Genomic DNA, 22,883 nt, shown 5'->3' with positions numbered 1-22,883 from the left:
CTATCGCAGGAAGTGTCCTCGCTGCGTATATCAACTTTGGGGTAAGACACCTGAACTGTTAATATTTACCTGATTCAGTGTTTTAACAGACAGAGCTTACGTTTCTTTGTTACGTTTTTTATTTGTAGCTTTTATTCTGAATTTCTGCAGAGTATTTTCTATAAATATCGCCAACACATAATGAAATAATTCATAATACGTCTTCGGTATGAAAGTACGTCAGTTTTATCTTGACTTTTGTCACGTGATAATGTGTTGCTTTACTTTGTTAGGTTGATATTTCGCGAAGAACGCTTAATAATTTCAATTAGAATTTTAACCAATTATGTAAGCTTCTGCTTTGCAGTTTTTCTTGTTTAGCTAATAGATATAGAAGATGGAATCTAGAAACTATGTCGATTGGCTTACGAGGCTTAATATTTTTAATGGAGTAGTATGGTTAGAAGATATATGTAAATAAATAAATAAAAACTTAGAGCGAGAAATCATTGATACCTAAATATCGTTGTTCTAGCTTATTAAACAATACAACTATTCAATCTCGCTATAGGTTAACCCTAGCCACCTGTTGTCAGCTTCTGTAATGTCAGCGCCAGCAGCTCTTGCCTTTTCCAAGCTGTTCTATCCAGAAACAGAGGAAAGCAAAACTCATGCCAAAGACATTAAAATTGACAAAGGGTAAGTAAACACAATGCGAGACGCAATCTTGCGTTTAAGTTCACGTTTGTTTTATCTTGAGCGCCACCTACCTGTTATAAGAATTTTCTCTCTCTCGTTTTTTTTAATTCGTTTATAGAAAATTACCTTATATAATGTATCAGAAGTAAACGCTTTGTACTTGGTATTAGATGTAATAATTTCGAGTGTTCGTTCACAAGTTAATTGTCCGAATTACTTGTACTTTATTGTGAAATCCGAATTATGTTAAAAAAACAAGAACTTTTATAGAATTATTTTATAAGTTCTTGAAGTGTAGTTAACTCCTTTTTAAGTGTTGTTTTCAAATTTTTGATTTTAAAATATTGGAAAACTCAAGGAATATTAACTCTATGGTAAAAGATTCCAAATGTTTTTCCAGCTTTTGTAATTGTTGTTTTCTTGAAGTTAGTTTTATAATGGTAGATTATCTAGTGACATTTAATAATTGTCGTTTTTCTTGTGGTGGAGATTTTACTGTGACCCCTAACTGTAAAAAGTACTTCACAACTTCAAGAGAATATTGAGATTTTACTATGGCCCCTAAATGTAAAAAGTACTTTACAACTTCAAGAGAATATTGAGATTTTACTGTGGCCCCTAAATGTAAAAAGTACTTCACAACTTCAAGAGAATATTGAGATTTTACTATGGCCCCTAAATGTAAAAAGTACTTCACAACTCCAACAGAATATTGAGATTTTAAGATGGCCCCTAACTGTAAAAAGTACTTCACAACTTCAACAGAATATTGAGATTTTACTATGGCCCCTAAATGTAAAAATTACTTCACAACTTCAACAGAATATTGAGATTTTACTATGGCTCCTAACTGTAAAAAGTACTTCACAACATCAAGAGGATATTGAGATTTTGTGAATGAAACATTCAGCTTCACAAGGACGTTTCTTGTTTTAGGACCGAACGCAACGCCATAGAAGCTGCTACGAATGGAGCTAGTGCAGCGATAGCTTTAGTGGCTAACATAGCAGCAAATTTGATTGCGTTCTTAGCTTTCATTCGATTTGTTGACGCAATTTTCACGTGGATAGGACTTCTTGTTGGATGGGATTTTTTATCATTTGAGGTAGGAACTATTCCTCTTTATTGTGCGTTTGTGTTTTCTTATAGCAAAGCCACATGGGCTATCTGCTGAGCTCACCGAGGGGAATCGAACCCTGATTTTAACGTTGTAAATCCGTCCTCTTTATTGACATGCTTGTAGTTATTGTTTTCAAAATATTATCTGTTTTTATTCGTTTTTAATGAGCTGTGTTCAGGTGTCTTCTTTTGTTCAGTAACAACTAACAATTGATAGATGCTTACATCAAATATCATTACTGTTTTTAATTAAATTTGATTAATTATAATTTAATTACTGTTTTTGACAAGATAAAAGAGAGTTTTGTGGCAGTAGAAACGTTAATCTGTAAACATAAATGTTGCAGAACAACCTTCGAGTGAAAACGAAAAAATAAAACTCTGATGGTTAATTAAATATATCCAAGAAGTAACGCAAAACGCGTTTCTGCGTGCAGTAGATACGCGTTACATTACGTTTTATAGCGTGCAGAAACGCGTTTTAACACGTCAAGCTGATATTTTCAAGCCCACACACTCACAAACAAACAACTCAGATGGTGGCCGAAAATAATGTAAAAATATTTACATAGCGCATGAAGGTGTTATTGTTGTTTAAAGAGTGTTTTCATTTGAATTATCTCGATTTCCAGAAAAACCCAACTTAATCAGACCCATATACCCAGAATGTGGTTATATATATAAATCGTCAGATTTAGAAGTACTGATCATTTTGTCATTTAGACTAGGATTTCAAAATGTCCACAACTAATACAAAAGGTTAAAATTGATTTTGATAAAGCTTCCAAACTGAATGTCAGAGTTGACATATTTTGACGAGGGTCAGTGGTTATTTTAAGGACAAATGTGGCCAGAAACTTAGATATTTTATCACATACAACAACTAAACGTATTTCGTAACGTGAGTTATATTTTATACAAAGTATTTCAGTAAACAATGAACTCCGTTGCCAATGGTAACTTTTGTTTTACAAGATGAAGTAAAGATTTGTTCTACCCACTTCTAGTTTCTTTGTGTTATATTTTCTGGATTTCTCATTGCCTTGACTTCTCCCTTGATAATGGACATTCTCTCGTGGTGAAATTCATCTGGACTGTGTTTGTTATTTTTCAAAAACGTAAACACGTTTCAAACTTTGCAGTCTAAAGTAACTATAGACAGAGAATCATTTTATTTAAGTTTCTGTAATGTTCTATGCTCGTTTTACGTGCTTTAAAACAGGTGGTAGAATAGAAAAAGGTGTCTTTGTTCGTATTTTGAATTTCTTGCAAAGCTTCACGATGGCTATCTGCGCTAGCCGTTCCTAATTTAGCAATGTAAGACTAGAGGGAAGGCATGACCATCCACTTACAATTCTTTTGCCAACGAATAGTAGGATTGATCGTCATATTAATACGCCCCAACGGCTGAATGGGCGAGCATTGGGATTCGAACCCGCGACCACCATATTTCGAGTTAAGCGTCCTAACCACCTGGCCATGCCGGGGCCAGACAGAAAAATGAGTCGACTAATGGTCACAAGATGGAAAATGCTGAGCAAGGCAAAGAGTATTGAGTAACTTAAAAAGTTACTGATATTTCATCTTTACAGAATGTTAGTAAAGAACTATAGTCCTAACATAGTCCAGATCTACCATAAAGAACTATGGTCTTAACATAGTCCAGATCTATCATAAAGAACTATGGTCCTAACATAAATCTATTATAAAGAACTATGGTCCTAACATAAATCTATCATAAAGAACTATGGTCCTAACATAGTCCAGATCTATCATAAAGAACTATGGTCCTAACATAAATCTATCATAAAGAACTATAGTCCTAACATAAATCTATCATAAAGAACTATGGTCTAACATAGTCCAGATCTATCATAAAGAACTATGGTCCTAACATAGTCCAGATCTATCATAAAGAACTATGGTCCTAACATAAATCTATCATAAAGAACTATAGTCCTAACATAAATCTATCATAAAGAACTATGGTCCTAACATAGTCCAGATCTATCATAAACTTGGGGAATGAGCGTTAAATAAAAGTGCTACAAAAATCTAATAAAAAAGTGAAACTTTAACTGAAATTAGTTCGTAAGACGATTTTATATGTCGAAAGGCAATGAAACATTGAAATCAATAGGCCTAACATCAGTGATAAACAAATCATTGTAGAACATCTGAAAATGTGTATTCTATAACTTAAAAATATTAGTTGATTTAACTATATAGGAACTCATACAAAAATATAGTTACGGTAATAAAAAAAATCCTATTATAAAATAATCGTTAGATTCGTGAGCTAAGCCTTACTGTTATCAAATTTTGTAATGTCTTTTCACCTAGCTTCGTGAGCTGAGCCTTACTGTTATCAAATTTTGTAATGTCTTTTCACCTAGTTTCTTGAGCTAAGCCTTACTGTTATCAAATTTTGTAATGTCTTTTCACCTAGCTTCGTGTGCTAAGCCTTACTGTATTCAAAATTTGTAATGTATTTTCACCTAGCTTCGTGATTTTAGCCTTATTGTTATCAAATTTTGTAATGTCTTTTCACCTAGCAGGTACTTTTAGTACTATATATCAGCGATGTTTATCCTTTTTACTGGTTATTTTATTTATCTATTTTCACGTATCATTCTACAGTGGCTGTTATCTAAAGCGTTCGTTCCCCTGGCTTTCTTAATGGGCGTGGAGTGGAACGAATGTGAACAGGTTGCTCGTCTTATTGGTTTAAAGACTGTGGTGAATGAATTCATCGCTTACAAGCAGTTAGGAGAAATGACAACGTTGTCGGTGAGATGGTTTTTCTAACGTTTCGGTTTAAAGTTCATAGCTGCACAACGGGCTATCTACACTATGTTTATTATAGGAATTGGACTATTAGGGGCTTCAAATGTTACAAATGACAACGTTGTCGGTGAGATGGTTTTTCTAACGTTTCGGGTTAAAGTTCATAGCTGCACAACGGGCTATCTACACTATGTTTATTATAGGAATTGGACTATTAGAGGGCTTCAAATGTTACAAATTGTTAATGACAGACAGTGCTTATTATGTATATAGGATTAAACATTACAATAATTCTAGGGTTAAAGCTACGTGTCTACAGCGAAGGTCTATATGATTTTATTATGCAATCTGTGATGTTTCGCCAGGCGAGTAATAAATTATTGAATTGGTTTAACTTTGTTTGTAGAAACCAGAAAAAAATATTCATCCATCATAGATTTATCTGAGTTATTTTGTAGGTCGATATATATTACATAAGTATTTATTGTTACGGTAAATGTAATGTAATATTTGAATATTTATTATTATTATTACAGCCAAGGTCTCAGGCCATCGCTGTTTACGCTTTATGTGGTTTCTCTAACATTGGATCTATTGGGATCCAACTTGGAGCACTCGGAGCCATGGCTCCAGAAAGGAAATCAGATTTAGCAAGTTTAGCAGTTCGAGCAGTTATAGCGGGTTCGACAGCGTGCTTCATGACAGCCTGTGTGGCCGGTAGGTGGCATTATATTTTATAACAGTTTGTTACGGGTGATTACCGTATACGTGACATGGAAGGAGTAAACTCTTAATATATTGTCGTTTAAAAAATAGACGTACTGTTAAAAACAACAAATGCAATACTGTAAAGATAAATTGTGATATCAATATCTTTGGTTCTGTTTTTGGATTTCGCGCAAAGCTATAGGTCAAGGGGGTATCTGTGTTAGCCGTCCCTAATTTAGTAATGATAGACTGGAGGGAGGGCAACTCTTGACGCCAACTTTTGGACTGCTCTCTTACCAATAAATAATTAGATTGATCATCACATTGGAACGCCCCCACGGCTGAAAGGGCGAGCATTTTCAGTGATGGGGGTTAAAACCCGCGACCCACAAATCGCGAGTCGAGCGTTCTAACCACCAGGCCATGCTAGGCCTAAACTGCTATGGTGCTAGCAGTAAGTTTGAAGTTATAAGCAGTGCATTTGTTACCTGTCGAAAGTGATAATGTAATAATAGCTCCATTTAACCGTCTCTCAATATTTAGTTCTTTTCAAATTCTTGTTTGACAAAGATTATTTGCTACTCAAATAGTGTTATTGGCTAATAATAAATGCTGAACGTACTCGTGCAATGCACGTGGGGCCAGTGCTTTTGAATTCCGAATGAGAATAATAAGTAACTGAACCCCAACTTTAATTAATAATAATTAATTAATAATGTCCCATTTGCTATTATTTTAATGTTTTATCTTTTCAAAACTAAACCTAGCGCCAGAAGTAAACACAACAACAACCAGTTAAATCTTTATGAGAACATTGGGAAGAATTCAATGTCAAAACAACAGCGTCCTCTATAGGATAAGATTTAAGTTATATGAAAATAATAGTTAGAAAAATAAATACGAATAATATGTTAATTAGTTACAGGAACCAGTAATGACATAAAAATCATTCGTGTTGCAGGAACATTGTTGGAGGAAGTTTCTTATTCGATTTAAGGAAGGACTGACGAGGACCCGATACAACTGACATGCGCAGAAAATATTGCCTCTTCTGAACTTCTGATTTGTTTACATACTTGTATATCTATTTATTTACGTTAAGATAACCCTACTTCGCAAGTGCTAATAATGCGTGGGTTGTTTTTAATATTAATTTGTGGACGAAACATGTCTTCATTTGTACATAGTTTGTGAAATTTATAAATATTTATAAACGTATTTATTAATGACGTCACAAATAAATATTGTAGAATACTTGTGTGTTTTATTTATTGCTGAGTGCCTTAACCGCTTGGCTATGTGTGTTTTGTTTATTGCCGAGTGCCAAGCCCGTAGAGTACTTCAACACTGAACGTTATTGTCAATTCTATATCGTTTTAATGGAAGATAAATTTAATATTTTTGGTAAACAAACTTGGAGAGCAGTTCGTTTGATTAAGCAGTAGAGAGTTTAATGAAGGAACTTATAATTTTAAAGTGCCTCTTTTCGTAATTAGTTTCTAAACGACTTGAGAGAGTAAACCAGTAGACAGAAGTTAAATATTTATAACAAAGTTTACTCTTTTCCTTTGTTTATACAACTGAGTGCAAAGTACAAGCAGAAATTAACAACTTAATAACGAACTTTCATGTGAATGAGAAACTACAACAGTATTCTCATTGGTAAATAGTATAGAAATAAATAAAATACAACTTAGTGGAAACTACAGTAAATACTGTACCAACACTGGTAAAAATAGCTAATGTATGTTGATACACATATTGAAACACATCGCTTTAAAACGAAGATTTCATTAGTGATACTGTTTTAGGGTTAAATCAACGGACACTAAAGGTCGGTGAAGTTTACCGCTGTTAGGGTACTTTCACATCAGTTCTGACGTCTGAATTTCAGCCCTAACTTGTTTCCTTTGGTCTCTTGTGAAACACTTCAGAGGACGCTTCGTTCTCAAAGTTTCGGGTTTGTCCAAGTTAGAGGTCGATAGTCGCGCCACCATGGGGTATGTAGACAAACTATGAATATTGAACTTGTACCGTTGATAAGATCTTTTCAGAAGAGAGATCACCTGTTTACAAATTAAAAACAATCAAAAAGTGGCTGTTGAAGAGTGCTCCACACATATATCAACTTTAACTTAACGAACTAACAAAACACGCCCATAACTCGATCGCTTTCGAATAGTTGACTTGAATTTTTAGCCTTGTTTTAAAAATTCAATGCATCTTTTGTGTGTGATCCGATGTTCTAACCCTTTTATCAAATATCTAATTATTCACGTGCTGATTACTGGTTTGCTTATGTTTTCCCTCCAGATTAGCTTTATTTGATTTGAATTTCACATAAAACTATTCAAAGTATCGCTTCGTTAACCGTCTCTAATTTACAAGTAATCGAAGAGACAAGTAAGCAGCTAATCAAATGTCGCCCACCGCTAAATCTTGGACTAATCTTTTACCACTACGTGGCTGAAATGGAGGGCATCCTCGAGAATGTGTTTCGAACAGTTGACTTCTCTAACCCTCAGGCCATTATTAATGACTAACTTAAAACCAATAAGCTTTATAATACGATGAAAACTGAAATTTTGCCACGAACAACTTACCTCTCCATTTAAATAGCAGAATATTAGAGCGACAACGAAACCCTATAACGAAAAGGAAACTTAATCACAAAATATTCAAAATGAATCATAATCTACATGAAATTCGCTTATTATCTGGATTTGTCAAAAGCACTAAAATAATTTATAATTATATTTGTACACAAAGTTTTATACACAACACCCTCGCTGGACAAAAATTAAACGTCCGCCATTTTGTTTCTGTTCACCTTATTGACTTTAATTTGACAAAATAAATCTCGGTGCTTTCTCTCTCTATATATATATATTGCAATGAGATAATACTTGAGTAATAACTCCGATAGTGACCTCTGGTGACTGACCATGTAATTTCTCTTTGCCAATATTATTTTAGAATTTATTTCTGCAACTTAACAACTATTACTAAAAGAGTTAAGTCTCACAAAGTTTTGTTGTTTTGTTTGAAATCAGAAACATTATTAGTCACTTCTCACACTACTTTCAGTCACCTACTAATTAACTTAGATTTTCTCCTAATAATATATAAACTCAAGAACGTGCCAATCATCACAACTACGTACCTGTAAACCGTCAATCGCAAAACTGAAATAAATGTAGGCGTCCATCCAGCCACATTCGCCAGGTGATGGCCTATACTTGTCCAGGAAGAAGTGGACACCAAACAATGGAACAAGGATTAGTGTACCTCGGACTGCTTTTCTGAAGTCATATTAACGTGTGTGACGTTGTATGTAAAAATAGTGATATATTGTATAACATATACAGAGACAGATGGTATGGTTTTATCACATAACTATATTATAGTTAAACACTGCAATGAAGGAAAGGTCTTTTATTTTGTAAACAGATAGAGTAAACAAGTTTATGGCTATAATAACACATTCGATAAAAACAGTTTCACACAATAACACCATTCATTGCTTGTGGGATACTGTTTTAAAGCAGTGAATGACATTTGATAAAACAGATATTTTGTAAAAACTTCTATTATGTCAGATTTTTATCTCTCTCATCCACAGTTTAGCGCAAAGCTACACACTGGACTCTCATTGGTTCGTGGTTGAATACAAAATTACACGGTTGGCCATCTATGCTCTGCCCGCAACGGGTATCGAAACTCATATTCTAGCGTTGTAAGTCCGCAGACATACCACGGTGTCACTTGGGGGAGAATAGACTATATGCACTGTGCTAACCAGTGGCATTGCGGAGTTATACTGTTAGAAACCGGGTTTCGATATTAGTGGTGGGCAGAATCCATATAACCTTTTGCGCGGATTTGAGCTTTGTAACAAACAAAAGCAACCCACATTCGGTATCGAAAACCGGATTTTAGCATCGTAAAACTTACTGGTGAGCGAAAGGAGATTTATGTAAACCTTCAGAAACTTTTGTATTCACCAATAGGACTATTAATAGCGTAATTTTGTCGTTACATATTTACAAGTAATATCAAATTAAAGCTGACATTTAAATCCAAATAAAAATATTGTTTTTTGTACATAATGAATACATTCTCCCAGTTAATAATTCTCTGAACAAAAGTACTATTGAAATAATATTAACGTGTTGAAGATACATACAAGTCTGAGTTCTCACATTTCACGCCGGTGTAACACAAATTATTCTCTGGTAATGTTGTTTTATATCCATGAAACAAAATGTTTAACTCACCTACATTGACTGGGTTCGTTTGGATGAGTCGCTCTGATTTTGGTAACCAGGTTTCTAACTATGTTACAGAGGAATGCGAGGTTAAGCTGGAAATTAATAACAGCAAAAAGAAAGGTTAAAATAATCGTTTAGGTTATTTATCTTGTTGTCTTAACTACGCCATAAACTACTAAATTGTACAACGAATTATGGGATAAAATCAGAGAAATCAAACATTTAATTATATAAATACGTGAGTTCGTAATGTGTACAGAAAAATGTTTCTGTAAACCTTGGACTCATTGGTTTTAGATCATAAATAAATCACGGAACGATTTAAATGTTACAGGCACTGACATTTTTATTATTTTAAAATAATGTCACAGAGGACAATTTTGTTGTTTTCATTTATGTTTCAGCTACAACAAAAGTCAATAAATCACACTTAAACTCAACAGAAAATCTAGCAAGTCACATCGACTGAATTAAACTAAATCCGAATATGTCACATTAACTAGACTAAAACCTATCAAGTCACATCGGTTAAACTAAAAACCAACAACTAACATTAGCTATAGACTAAACCACAGCAAGTCACATCGATTAAACTAAAAACCAACAACTAACATTAGCTATAGACTAAAACACAGCAAGTCACATCGGTTAAACTAAAAACCAACAACTAACATTAGCTACAGACTAAACCACAGCAAGTCACATCGGTTAAACTAAAAACCAACAACTAACATTAGCTATAGACTAAACCACAGCAAGTCACATCGATTAAACTAAAAACCAACAACTAACATTAGCTACAGACTAAACCACAGCAAGCCACATCGATTAAACTAAAAACCAACAACTAACATTAGCTATAGACTAAACCACAGCAAGTCACATCGGTTAAACTAAAAACCAACAACTAACATTAGCTATAGACTAAACCACAGTAAGTCACATCGGTTAAACTAAAAACCAACAACTAACATTAGCTATAGACTAAACCACAGCAAGTCACATCGGTTAAACTAAAAACCAACAACTAACATTAGCTATAGACTAAAACATGTCAAGCCACATCGGTTAAACTAAAAACCAACAACTAACATTAGCTATAGACTAAACCACAGCAAGTCACATCGATTAAACTAAAAACCAACAACTAACATTAGCTACAGACTAAACCACAGCAAGTCACATCGGTTAAACTAAAAACCAACAACTAACATTAGCTATAGACTAAACCACAGCAAGTCACATCGGTTAAACTAAAAACCAACAACTAACATTAGCTACAGACTAAACCACAGCAAGCCACATCGGTTAAACTAAAAACCAACAACTAACATTAGCTATAGACTAAACCACAGTAAGTCACATCGGTTAAACTAAAAACCAACAACTAACATTAGCTATAGACTAAACCACAGCAAGTCACATCGGTTAAACTAAAAACCAACAACTAACATTAGCTATAGACTAAAACATGTCAAGCCACATCGGTTAAACTAAAAACCAACAACTAACATTAGCTACAGACTAAACCACAGCAAGTCACATCGATTAAACTAAAAACCAACAACTAACATTAGCTACAGACTAAACCACAGCAAGCCACATCGGTTAAACTAAAAACCAACAACTAACATTAGCTATAGACTAAACCACAGCAAGTCACATCGATTAAACTAAAAACCAACAACTAACATTAGCTACAGACTAAACCACAGCAAGCCACATCGGTTAAACTAAAAACCAACAACTAACATTAGCTATAGACTAAACCACAGCAAGTCACATCGATTAAACTAAAAACCAACAACTAACATTAGCTACAGACTAAACCACAGCAAGTCACATCGGTTAAACTAAAAACCAACAACTAACATTAGCTATAGACTAAACCACAGCAAGTCACATCGGTTAAACTAAAAACCAACAACTAACATTAGCTATAGACTAAAACATGTCAAGCCACATCGGTTAAACTAAAAACCAACAACTAACATTAGCTACAGACTAAACCACAGCAAGTCACATCGGTTAAACTAAAAACCAACAACTAACATTAGCTACAGACTAAACCACAGCAAGTCACATCGGTTAAACTAAAAACCAACAACTAACATTAGCTATAGACTAAAACATGTCAAGCCACACCGGTTAAACTAAAAACCAACAACTAACATTAGCTACAGACTAAACCACAGCAAGTCACATTAGCTAAATTAAAACCTATGGAAGAGAGTGGCACGTTGTGACAGAACACTTACCAGTAAACTACACAAGTAGGGTCCGTTCATAACCCATTCATACGTTCCGATTGGAATAACCCAACACCTGAGAATATAACAAAATATTTTATCACCTTTTAATAATTGTAACAATATTAGTATAGACTCCTAAACAAAGAACTTGTCTCTTAATGTCGTCACGTCGGTTCAAGTTTAGTAAGACTGAGCTGTCTTAATGTTGTCACGTCGGTTCAAGTTTAGTAAGACTGAGCTGTCTTAATGTCGTCACGTCGGTTCAAGTTTAGTAAGACTGAGCTGTCTTAATGTCGTCACGTCGGTTCAAGTTTAGTAAGACTGAGCTGTCTTAATGTCGTCACGTCGGTTCAAGTTTAGTAAGACTGAGCTGTCTTAATGTCGTCACGTCGGTTCAAGTTTAGTAAGACTGAGCTGTCTTAATGTCGTCACGTCGGTTCAAGTTTAGTAAGACTGAGCTGTCTTAATGTCGTCACGTCGGTTCAAGTTTAGTAAGGCTGAGCTGTCTTAATGTTATCACGTCAGTTCATGTTTAGTAAGACTGAGCTGTCTTAATGTCGTCACGTCGGTTCAAGTTTAGTAAGGCTGAGCTGTCTTAATGTTATCACGTCATTAATAAATCAAAGCTAGTATAATATGACACACCAACGTAACAACAGTTACAGTTGAGCGCTATTGTAAATAGCTTAAGAGTTACATCTGTCTGTTCCAATTCGAACTGAATAATTATGCACGTGCATTGTTATAATATAAAGATTTAGAGCACGTGATCTAGCATAACCATTAAATAATCATGCATGTGAGCTAAGTTGTCATGTAGGAACATTCTTACGTAATCCGTGAGTATTTTTGTACAAACATGAAGATGAACTAGAAGAGAATACCTACCTTTCATCTTTTAAAGCTTTCCGAAGAACAGCGTAAACACCCACAGGAATTATGGGTAAACCTAAAGAAAATATATGTTATCAATCACCAACATCAATTGGTAATAATTATGTTGTTTCTAATAACAAAGATTACGGTAAAAACATTTATTTACCCACACAATAAATAAATCAACAATGATGTGTAATAATTTAAACAAAACACTGTTAGAAAGAAGACGGTTACAGACTGGTCTATTAACCAGTCCATATGACAGAATGGTTTAACACAGTCCACGGTTATAGACTGATCTATCAACCAGTCCATATGACAGAATGATTTAAAACAGTCCACGGTTATAGACTGGTCTATCAACCAGTCCATATGACAGAATGATTTAACACAGTCCACGGTTATAGACTGATCTATCAACCAGTCCATATGACAGAATGATTTAACACAGTCCACGGTTATAGACTGATCTATCAACCAGTCCATATGACAGGATGATTTAAAACAGTCCACGGTTATAGACTGGTCTATCAACCAGTCCATATGACAGAATGATTTAACAGAGTCCACGGTTATAGACTGGTCTATCAACCAGTCCATATGACAGAATGATTTAACACAGTCCACGGTTATAGACTGATCTATCAACCAGTCCATATGACAGAATGATTTAAAACAGTCCACGGTTATAGACTGGTCTATCAACCAGTCCATATGACAGAATGATTTAACACAGTCCACGGTTATAGACTGGTCTATCAACCAGTCCATATGACAGAATGATTTAACACAGTCCACGGTTATAGACTGGTCTATCAACCAGTCCATATGACAGAATGATTTAACACAGTCCACGGTTATAGACTGATCTATCAACCAGTCCATATGATTTAACACAGTCCACGGTTATAGACTGGTCTATCAACCAGTCCATATGATTTAACACAGTCCACGGTTATAGACTGGTCTATCAACCAGTCCATATGAGAGAATGATTTAAAACAGTCCACGGTTATAGACTGGTCTATCAACCAGTCCATATGATTTAAAACAGTCCATCATTACAGACTAGACTGAAACGGGACTGTTACAAATTAGGTTAAAACGCTTTACTGTTACAGACCACTTTCACAGGCTAGGATTAATTCAGCCCAGTGCAACATGTGTGGTCAAGATGGCCCCTATGCCCACGTCCGGCTCAAATGAAAAATGGCAGCTATTGAAAGACAAACATGACTTATAAAGATTGTTGGAAGGATTCATATTGGATTGTTTGAAATTAAGGATAAAGCTACACAATGGGCTATTTATATTCCGCCAACCACGGGTATCGAAACCCGGTTTCTAACAGTGTGAGACCGCAGGTACACCACTATGCCTCTGGGAGGCCAGGAACACAGTGTTACATATTTTGAATCATGCTGTGTAACGAAATTATTAATTTTTTTTTTAGTTTTTTTTATTATTAGCTACAAAATATCATAAGCATCGCTTCAAATATCGGTTTAAGTTTTAGGAGCAAAAAAAACAAACAAACACAAAACGACCTTTGAAAGTGTGATACGTACCCCAACCAATAGCGTAGAACGTAATCAGATTCTTGTGTTCAGTAAAGGTGGCTGTGATAAGTCTATGTAGATAAAACCCCTCACAAAACATCCACATGTAGGAAGTCATGCGAAAATATTTAGTTGCAACAAACAAAACTTTACAGCCGGGCTGGAAAAACACGAAACAAGAAAAACCAAGCTTTAAAACTAGAATAGTTCAGTCAGATAATCAAAAGTGAGCAACAGAGTCGCGTTAAATCTGTGGAGACCTAAATAATATGAAGATATATACGTAACCCTAAAGGCTTTCGAAAAAAAAATAGATTACAAATGAGTTGATATAAGAAATACAAAACTAGATAACGAACGTGAATAACCACCTAACCGCTTATGTTTATTTTATATCATGCTATTAAAATATAGCTGGAGCACAAGTAAAATGCATCAGGAAATGAAGCTTTATCAGATAATTAGAACTCATGCCATTAAACTTATCTATCGCTTTGGGGCGATGTATGATGTATTATGATGTATATATATTATGATGTATATGTATTATGATGCATATAATACACGTGTAAGCCTAACGAATCACGACTACCCAATGAGAATATCAGATAACTCATCGGAAGGGGATAAACATTGTTAGTGCAAGAAAGAAAAAAAAATCGATAGAACTCGTATCACCAAGAAACTTATCAGATAAGACACGTGTACATTCTTGAGTTCTGTTAAATGTTGATACACATGCGATACGTTATTGATTTTTAAATGAAATCTGAGCTTTATTTGAATGAAAACAAAGGAAAACAACTTACTCTTAGTATTTATTTGTTTCACATTTCAAAATATTTAATCTGAACGGCACCTTAAACGCACGTGGACTAAACAAAGCTCGGTCACGCGTTCTCGAGCCGTTGAACAGATGGAAGGCATCAAATAGCAGCAACAGCGTTGTATGATTTTTTGCTTTAATTTCTCAAGATCAAAGAATAGGACTGACTGCCAGTACCATAAAACGTCTGCAGCCATAAGTGCTCAATGTGTTCAGATGCATAATGTTTCGAACCTCGGATCCTCGATCTCTAATGTGATAAGCCAACCACTAGACCACACCTGGAGTTGACTGAAATGTAATTTTCTGGTTGTTTCAGTGTTAAATAATGTTGGTGATGCAAACAGAATATGTTGACACACGTGGCTCTCAGGCGGAGGAAACCCTAGACAGTATTGTTCTGGTTAGTAGTTGCCAAGGTCTTATGATTATCTCAGACAGTATTGTTGTGGTTAGTAGCCACCAAGGTCTTATGATTATCCCAGACAGTATTGTTTTGGTTTGTAGTCACCAAGGTCTTATGATTATCCCAGACAGTATTGTTGTGGTTTGTAGTCACCAAGGTCTTATGATTATCCCAGACAGTATTGTTGTGGTTAGTAGCCACCAAGGTCTTATGATTATCCCAGTCAGTATTGTTCTGGTTAGTAGTCACCAAGGTCTTATGATTATCCCAGACAGTATTGTTTTGGTTTGTAGTCACCAAGGTCTTATGATTATCCCAGACAGTATTGTTGTGGTTAGTAGTTACCAAGGTCTTATGATTATCCCAGACAGTATTGTTCTGGTTAGTAGTCACCAAGGTCTTATGATTATCCCAGACAGTATTGTTGTCGTTAGTAGCCACCAAGGTCTTATGATTATCCCAGTCAGTATTGTTCTGGTTAGTAGTCACCAAGGTCTTATGATTATCCCAGACAGTATTGTTCTGGTTAGTAGTTACCAAGGTCTTATGATTATCCCAGACAGTATTGTTGTCGTTAGTAGCCACCAAGGTCTTATGATTATCCCAGTCAGTATTGTTCTGGTTAGTAGTCACCAAGGTCTTATGATTATCCCAGACAGTATTGTTGTCGTTAGTAGTCACCAAGGTCTTATGATTATCCCAGTCAGTATTGTTCTGGTTAGTAGTCACCAAGGTCTTATGATTATCCCAGACAGTATTGTTGTCGTTAGTAGTCACCAAGGTCTTATGATTATCCCAGACAGTATTGTTCTGGTTAGTAGTTACCAAGGTCTTATGATTATCCCAGACAGTATTGTTGTCGTTAGTAGCCACCAAGGTCTTATGATTATCCCAGTCAGTATTGTTCTGGTTAGTAGTCACCAAGGTCTTATGATTATCCCAGACAGTATTGTTGTCGTTAGTAGTCACCAAGGTCTTATGATTATCCCAGTCAGTATTGTTCTGGTTAGTAGTCACCAAGGTCTTATGATTATCCCAGACAGTATTGTTCTGGTTAGTAGTCACCAAGGTCTTATGATTATCCCAGTCAGTATTGTTCTGGTTAGTAGTCACCAAGGTCTTATGATTATCCCAGACAGTATTGTTGTCGTTAGTAGCCACCAAGGTCTTATGATTATCCCAGTCAGTATTGTTCTGGTTAGTAGTCACCAAGGTCTTATGATTATCCCAGACAGTATTGTTGTCGTTAGTAGTCACCAAGGTCTTATGATTATCCCAGACAGTATTGTTGTGGTTAGTAGCCACCAAGGTCTTATGATTATCCCAGTCAGTATTGTTCTGGTTAGTAGTCACCAAGGTCTTATGATTATCCCAGACAGTATTGTTTTGGTTTGTAGTCACCAAGGTCTTATGATTATCCCAGACAGTATTGTTGTGGTTAGTAGTTACCAAGGTCTTATGATTATCCCAGACAGTATTGTTCTGGTTAGTAGTCACCAAGGTCTTATGATTATCCCAGACAGTATTGTTGTCGTTAGTAGCCACCAAGGTCTTATGATTACCCCAGTCAGTATTGTTCTGGTTAGTAGTCACCAAGGTCTTATGATTATCCCAGACAGTATTGTTCTGGTTAGTAGTCACCAAGGTCTTATGATTATCCCAGACAGTATTGTTCTGGTTAGTAGTCACCAAGGTCTTATGATTATCCCAGACAGAATTGTTCTGGTTAGTAGTCACCAAGGTCTTATGATTATCCCAGACAGTATTGTTCTGGTTAGTAGTCACCAAGGTCTTATGATTATCCCAGACAGTATTGTTCTGGTTAGTAGTCACCAAGGTCTTATGATTATCCCAGACAGTATTGTTCTGGTTAGTAGTCACCAAGGTCTTATGATTATCCCAGACAGTATTGTTCTGGTTAGTAGTCACCAAGGTCTTATGATTATCCCAGACAGTATTGTTCTGGTTAGTAGTCACCAAGGTCTCATGATTATCCCAGACAGTATTGTTCTGGTTAGTAGTCACCAAGGTCTTATGATTATCCCAGACAGTATTGTTCTGGTTAGTAGTCACCAAGGTCTTATGATTATCCCAGACAGTATTGTTCTGGTTAGTAGTCACCAAGGTCTTATGATTATCCCAGACAGTATTGTTCTGGTTAGTAGTCACCAAGGTCTTATGATTATCCCAGACAGTATTGTTGTGGTTAGTAGTCACCAAGGTCTTATGATTATCCCAGACAGTATTGTTCTGGTTAGTAGTCACCAAGGTCTTATGATTATCCCAGACAGTATTGTTCTGGTTAGTAGTCACCAAGGTCTTATGATTATCCCAGACAGTATTGTTCTGGTTAGTAGTTACCAAGGTCTTATGATTATCCCAGACAGTATTGTTCTGGTTAGTAGTCACCAAGGTCTTATGATTATCCCAGACAGTATTGTTCTGGTTAGTAGTTACCAAGGTCTTATGATTATCCCAGACAGTATTGTTCTGGTTAGTAGTCACCAAGGTCTTATGATTATCCCAGACAGTATTGTTCTGGTTAGTAGTTACCAAGGTCTTATGATTATCCCAGACAGTATTGTTCTGGTTAGTAGTCACCAAGGTCTTATGATTATCCCAGACAGTATTGTTCTGGTTAGTAGTCACCAAGGTCTTATGATTATCCCAGACAGAATTGTTCTGGTTAGTAGTCACCAAGGTCTTATGATTATCCCAGACAGTATTGTTCTGGTTAGTAGTCACCAAGGTCTTATGATTATCCCAGACAGTATTGTTCTGGTTAGTAGTCACCAAGGTCTTATGATTATCCCAGACAGTATTGTTCTGGTTAGTAGTCACCAAGGTCTTATGATTATCCGAGACAGAATTGTTCTGGTTAGTAGTCACCAAGGTCTTATGATTATCCCAGACAGTATTGTTCTGGTTAGTAGTCACCAAGGTCTCATGATTATCCCAGACAGTATTGTTCTGGTTAGTAGTCACCAAGGTCTTATGATTATCCCAGACAGTATTGTTCTGGTTAGTAGTCACCAAGGTCTTATGATTATCCCAGACAGTATTGTTCTGGTTAGTAGTCACCAAGGTCTTATGATTATCCCAGACAGTATTGTTCTGGTTAGTAGTCACCAAGGTCTTATGATTATCCCAGACAGTATTGTTGTGGTTAGTAGTCACCAAGGTCTTATGATTATCCCAGACAGTATTGTTCTGGTTAGTAGTCACCAAGGTCTTATGATTATCCCAGACAGTATTGTTCTGGTTAGTAGTCACCAAGGTCTTATGATTATCCCAGACAGTATTGTTCTGGTTAGTAGTTACCAAGGTCTTATGATTATCCCAGACAGTATTGTTCTGGTTAGTAGTCACCAATGTCTTATGATTATCCCAGACAGTATTGTTCTGGTTAGTAGTTACCAAGGTCTTATGATTATCCCAGACAGTATTGTTCTGGTTAGTAGTCACCAAGGTCTTATGATTATCCCAGACAGTATTGTTCTGGTTAGTAGTTACCAAGGTCTTATGATTATCCCAGACAGTATTGTTCTGGTTAGTAGTCACCAAGGTCTTATGATTATCCCAGACAGTATTGTTCTGGTTAGTAGTCACCAAGGTCTTATGATTATCCCAGACAGTATTGTTCTGGTTAGTAGTCACCAAGGTCTTATGATTATCCCAGACAGTATTGTTGTGGTTAGTAGTCACCAAGGTCTTATGATTATCCCAGACAGTATTGTTCTGGTTAGTAGTTACCAAGGTCTTATGATTATCCCAGACAGTATTGTTCTGGTTAGTAGTTACCAAGGTCTTATGATTATCCCAGACAGTATTGTTCTGGTTAGTAGCTGTTAGATCCTCGTTTTTAATTAACTCACGTTTCTTCGACAAACACCTTCTCTTCGTGATTGCGAGTTTCAGCGGAGAAGAAACCATGTTACTAAGAACGGTAATTCGTACGGAGCTATAATTACAGTTTATTATATGCTGGTGAGAGTACCTTACTTTATAAACTAGTTGCTGGTAAGAGGATTAATCTGAATTCTTCTCACTTATCTCACCATTAGCGGAAGAAGAAAACGGTCTAGTGATTAGCGCACGCAGTCTACCCTGTTGAAAGACTTTTCAAAGAGATATATCCACTTGTGCAAAATGTTAAGCGAAACTGTTTATTTTGTTTTTCAGCTTAAAAGTTCCTTAAAATATATTCCACTCAATAAAACTAGGAAGTTTATATGAAACTTGAATATTTTAAAAAGGAGGCGGGCAGTTGAGTTTGTAATATTACGTCTCGACCTTCTGGTTTGTAAATATTCTAAAAATTGTATTCTTAAATTGGTTTAAACGATACAGTTATTACTACATTCTACAGAGAGATGTTTCTTCTGTATTCATGTCCATAATATTATTTTGTTGTACTAAAAATATTATCACATTCTACTGCAAGATGTTTGGTGTGTATTTAAAAACATGTTTTCCTGTTTTGGTGAAAGAAGTTCTGTTTATATCAACTCGCATCAGATTCTTTGAAGATCGTTCGAAACCAAATCGTATTCCATTCTGTTGAAAGACATTTCGTCTGTCGACACGTACCTGATATTGTTCCGAATTATGGCGAAACGGGTTACGAACGCCATCTCTGTTATGATGAAATAAGTTCAGGCTGTCCTTACCAATATATATATCAGTTTCTTTCCGATATGAGTGTGGAAGATTCTTACCCCATTCTCTTGAAAGAAGTTCTGGTTGTCTCCACGCGCATCAGTTTCTTCTGATATGACCGTAGTTCGAAAGATAATGATAAAGGTTCCATTCAACACAAGAGAAAGGAAAAGATTCTTATGTATCGTGATGCGTGGCACTCGGAGCTGCCTGGTGAAGTCACGTGAAAAGATAGATTAATTATACGTAACGTACAGTTTTGTCCAATAGAACAGCGATTACAATGGCGGGAAGTACTTTAATATATTTTTATTTGCTCTTCTTTTCTGTTAAATGAAATCTGTTTAAAGGATCTCTCCTTCAAAGAAAAAATAGCTCTATACAATAATGAAATAAGACTGCTTGAGAAAAATGTAAAACAAAGATGATTGTCAGTTCCTTCTCTTAAATAATATATTGATTTTTACTAGCGAGGACGTAACCTAACTGAAGCTCAAAACTACTTACTTGTAAGCGGATAAGATAAGCAAAGCTGGTATAAGTGCAGATATGGATACCGCAAATGTGATGACGTGAAAATATAAACGGTTTCTTAGGGACTATCAAAGAAAAATATTGGAGTATAAAAACAAACGATATTTGAATATAGAGAGTAAATTATAATGATCGAATATACAATTACTTGAAAGTTCAGAGTTGTGAACATTTTTGAAATACTCTAGTAAACGTTTAGAAATACTCTAGTAAACGCCTTGAAAAAGTCACATTGACGAATTTTAAGCAACATTCAAGCATTTTCTAATACTGTTTATAATTCGTGAAAATAGTTTACACGCGTTCTTAAGAGTCGAGTCGATGTTTAATCTAATTGATATACGAGAATTATGTAACAGCGGTAGTAATTGGTTGAACTGCTGTATAAATAACCAACAGGACATGAAATAATTATGAGTGTAATGTTTTCGATAATTGGTGAAATTGTTTTACAGTATAACAAGTGACTGTAAGTATGTTGTGTAAACTTATGAACAATGTTACCGGCGACTGAAAATATTATTAAACAAGAATCTTTGATAAAAACTTGAAACAACAATTTATGTGTCGTAAAATGTCAAATTTGTGATAGATATTATTTATAGATATTATTATTAGATATTATTAATAGATATTATTGGATATTATTAATGGATATTATTAATATATATTATTATATATTATTAATAGATATTATTATTAGATATTAGTAATAGATATTATTGGATATTATTAATAGATATTATTAGATATTAGTAATAGATATTATCAATAGATGTTATTGGATATTATTAATATATATTATTAGATAATATTAATAGATATTATTAGATATTATTAATAGATATTATTATTACATATTAATAGATATTAAGAGATATTTTTAATAGATATTATCAGAACGCTATGAGCTCTTACTTGTCCCATTATATGAATGTTTCAAAATATGAAGTTATTTGATAGACCAGAATAACATTTTAAAATAGTTTCATTTGTTGGTCACTTTACTCAATGTAGAAACACTGGTAAGAATTAACCAGAAAGTTAAGTAAACCGTTTAAGACGTTTTCATCAACGCTCGACTTTGCTGTAAATACGTTGAATTTGTTTATTTACTGATTGATCAGAATACAATGCTTCTAACTGAAATATAGAAATCCTTTAGGCTGTAACCCGTACAGGAGTTCGTACTTACATCAACAATGCCACATCTGCTGTAGTCCGTCCATTCCTTGGAATGTTTTGTAACAAGCCACGTTCCGTTCGGACCACATGTTTTCATGGCGTAACCTACGAAACTTCTGTAATGTACTTTTTTTTTAAATTGTCGATTAAAACATATTATAAGTGCAATTATTTCAAGATATTCATAAAACAAATTATAAATACCCTGCCATGTTTAAGATGGTTGTTACAGTTAAAATAGCGGTTGATCTTTAATACTTACAACCACATGACATCTGTGTTTAATGCTTACAACCACATGACATCTGTGTTTAATACTTACAACCACACTACATCAGTGTTTAATACTTACATCTACAAGACATCTGTGTTTAATACTTACAACCACACTACATCAGTGTTTAATACTTACATCTACATGACATCTGTATTTAATACTTACAACCACACTACATCTGTGTTTAATACTTACAACCACATGACATCTGTATTTAATACTTACAACCACATGACATCTGTGTTTAATACTTACAACCACATGACATCTGTGTTTAATACTTACAACCACATGACATATGTGTTTAATACTTACATCTACATGACATCTGTATTTAATATTCGCAACCACATGACATCTGTATTTAATACTTACAATCACATGACATCTGTATTTAATACTTACAACCAGATGACATCTGTATATAAAACTTACAACCACATGACATATGTGTTTAATACTTACATCTACATGACATCTGTATTTAATATTCGCAACCACATGACATCTGTATTTAATATTCGCAACCACATGACATCTGTATTTAATACTTACAATCACATGACATCTGTATTTAATACTTACAACCAGATGACATCTGTATATAAAACTTACAACCACATGACATATGTGTTTAATACTTACATCTACATGACATCTGTATTTAATATTCGCAACCACATGACATCTGTATTTAATACTTACAACCACATGACATCTGTGTTTAAAACTTACAACCACAT

The 22,883-nt window shown here is 34.9% G+C and overlaps 2 protein-coding genes across 2 annotated transcripts; one reads left to right on the top strand and one right to left on the bottom strand.

The window, feature by feature from the left end:
• The first annotated feature begins 6 nt into the window (after positions 1 to 6).
• Positions 7 to 6,546, top strand: LOC143234588 (solute carrier family 28 member 3-like). Its single transcript, XM_076472046.1, has 6 exons — positions 7 to 41; positions 551 to 678; positions 1,615 to 1,783; positions 4,438 to 4,587; positions 5,121 to 5,301; positions 6,254 to 6,546. The coding sequence occupies exons 2-6, from the start codon at positions 584 to 586 to the stop codon at positions 6,286 to 6,288; spliced, it is 630 nt and encodes a 209-aa protein (XP_076328161.1). The 5' UTR covers positions 7 to 41; positions 551 to 583; the 3' UTR covers positions 6,289 to 6,546.
• A 281-nt stretch (positions 6,547 to 6,827) lies between these two features.
• On the bottom strand, positions 6,828 to 21,960 carry LOC143235762 (calcitonin gene-related peptide type 1 receptor-like). Its single transcript, XM_076473966.1, has 10 exons — positions 21,874 to 21,960; positions 20,652 to 20,743; positions 20,204 to 20,354; positions 14,263 to 14,413; positions 12,704 to 12,764; positions 11,822 to 11,888; positions 9,570 to 9,655; positions 8,456 to 8,594; positions 7,896 to 7,937; positions 6,828 to 7,358 (listed from the first exon to the last, which is right to left on the bottom strand). The coding sequence occupies exons 1-10, from the start codon at positions 21,958 to 21,960 to the stop codon at positions 7,158 to 7,160; spliced, it is 1,077 nt and encodes a 358-aa protein (XP_076330081.1). The 3' UTR covers positions 6,828 to 7,157.
• Positions 21,961 to 22,883: the final 923 nt, after the last annotated feature.

This window comes from Tachypleus tridentatus, chromosome 12, assembly GCF_004210375.1.
Source record: "Tachypleus tridentatus isolate NWPU-2018 chromosome 12, ASM421037v1, whole genome shotgun sequence".
Classification (NCBI taxonomy): domain Eukaryota; kingdom Metazoa; phylum Arthropoda; class Merostomata; order Xiphosura; family Limulidae; genus Tachypleus; species Tachypleus tridentatus.
Note: the sequence above shows the minus strand (reverse complement) of the source record. Positions and strands in the feature narration are given on the sequence as shown.

Coding starts and splice junctions, on each gene's coding strand:
- LOC143234588 (XM_076472046.1), top strand. CDS start 584: ATGTCAGCGCCAGCAGCTCTTGCCTTTTCCAAGCTGTTCTATCCAGAA. Junction 4,588..5,120: donor GAGAAATGACAACGTTGTCG/GTGAGATGGTTT, acceptor TTATTATTACAG/CCAAGGTCTCAGGCCATCGC. Junction 5,302..6,253: donor CATGACAGCCTGTGTGGCCG/GTAGGTGGCATT, acceptor TTCGTGTTGCAG/GAACATTGTTGGAGGAAGTT.
- LOC143235762 (XM_076473966.1), bottom strand. CDS start 21,960: ATGAAAACATGTGGTCCGAACGGAACGTGGCTTGTTACAAAACATTCC. Junction 8,595..9,569: donor AACGAACCCAGTCAATGTAG/GTGAGTTAAACA, acceptor ATATGACTTCAG/AAAAGCAGTCCGAGGTACAC. Junction 7,359..7,895: donor TCTGCTATTTAAATGGAGAG/GTAAGTTGTTCG, acceptor ATTTGTAAACAG/GTGATCTCTCTTCTGAAAAG.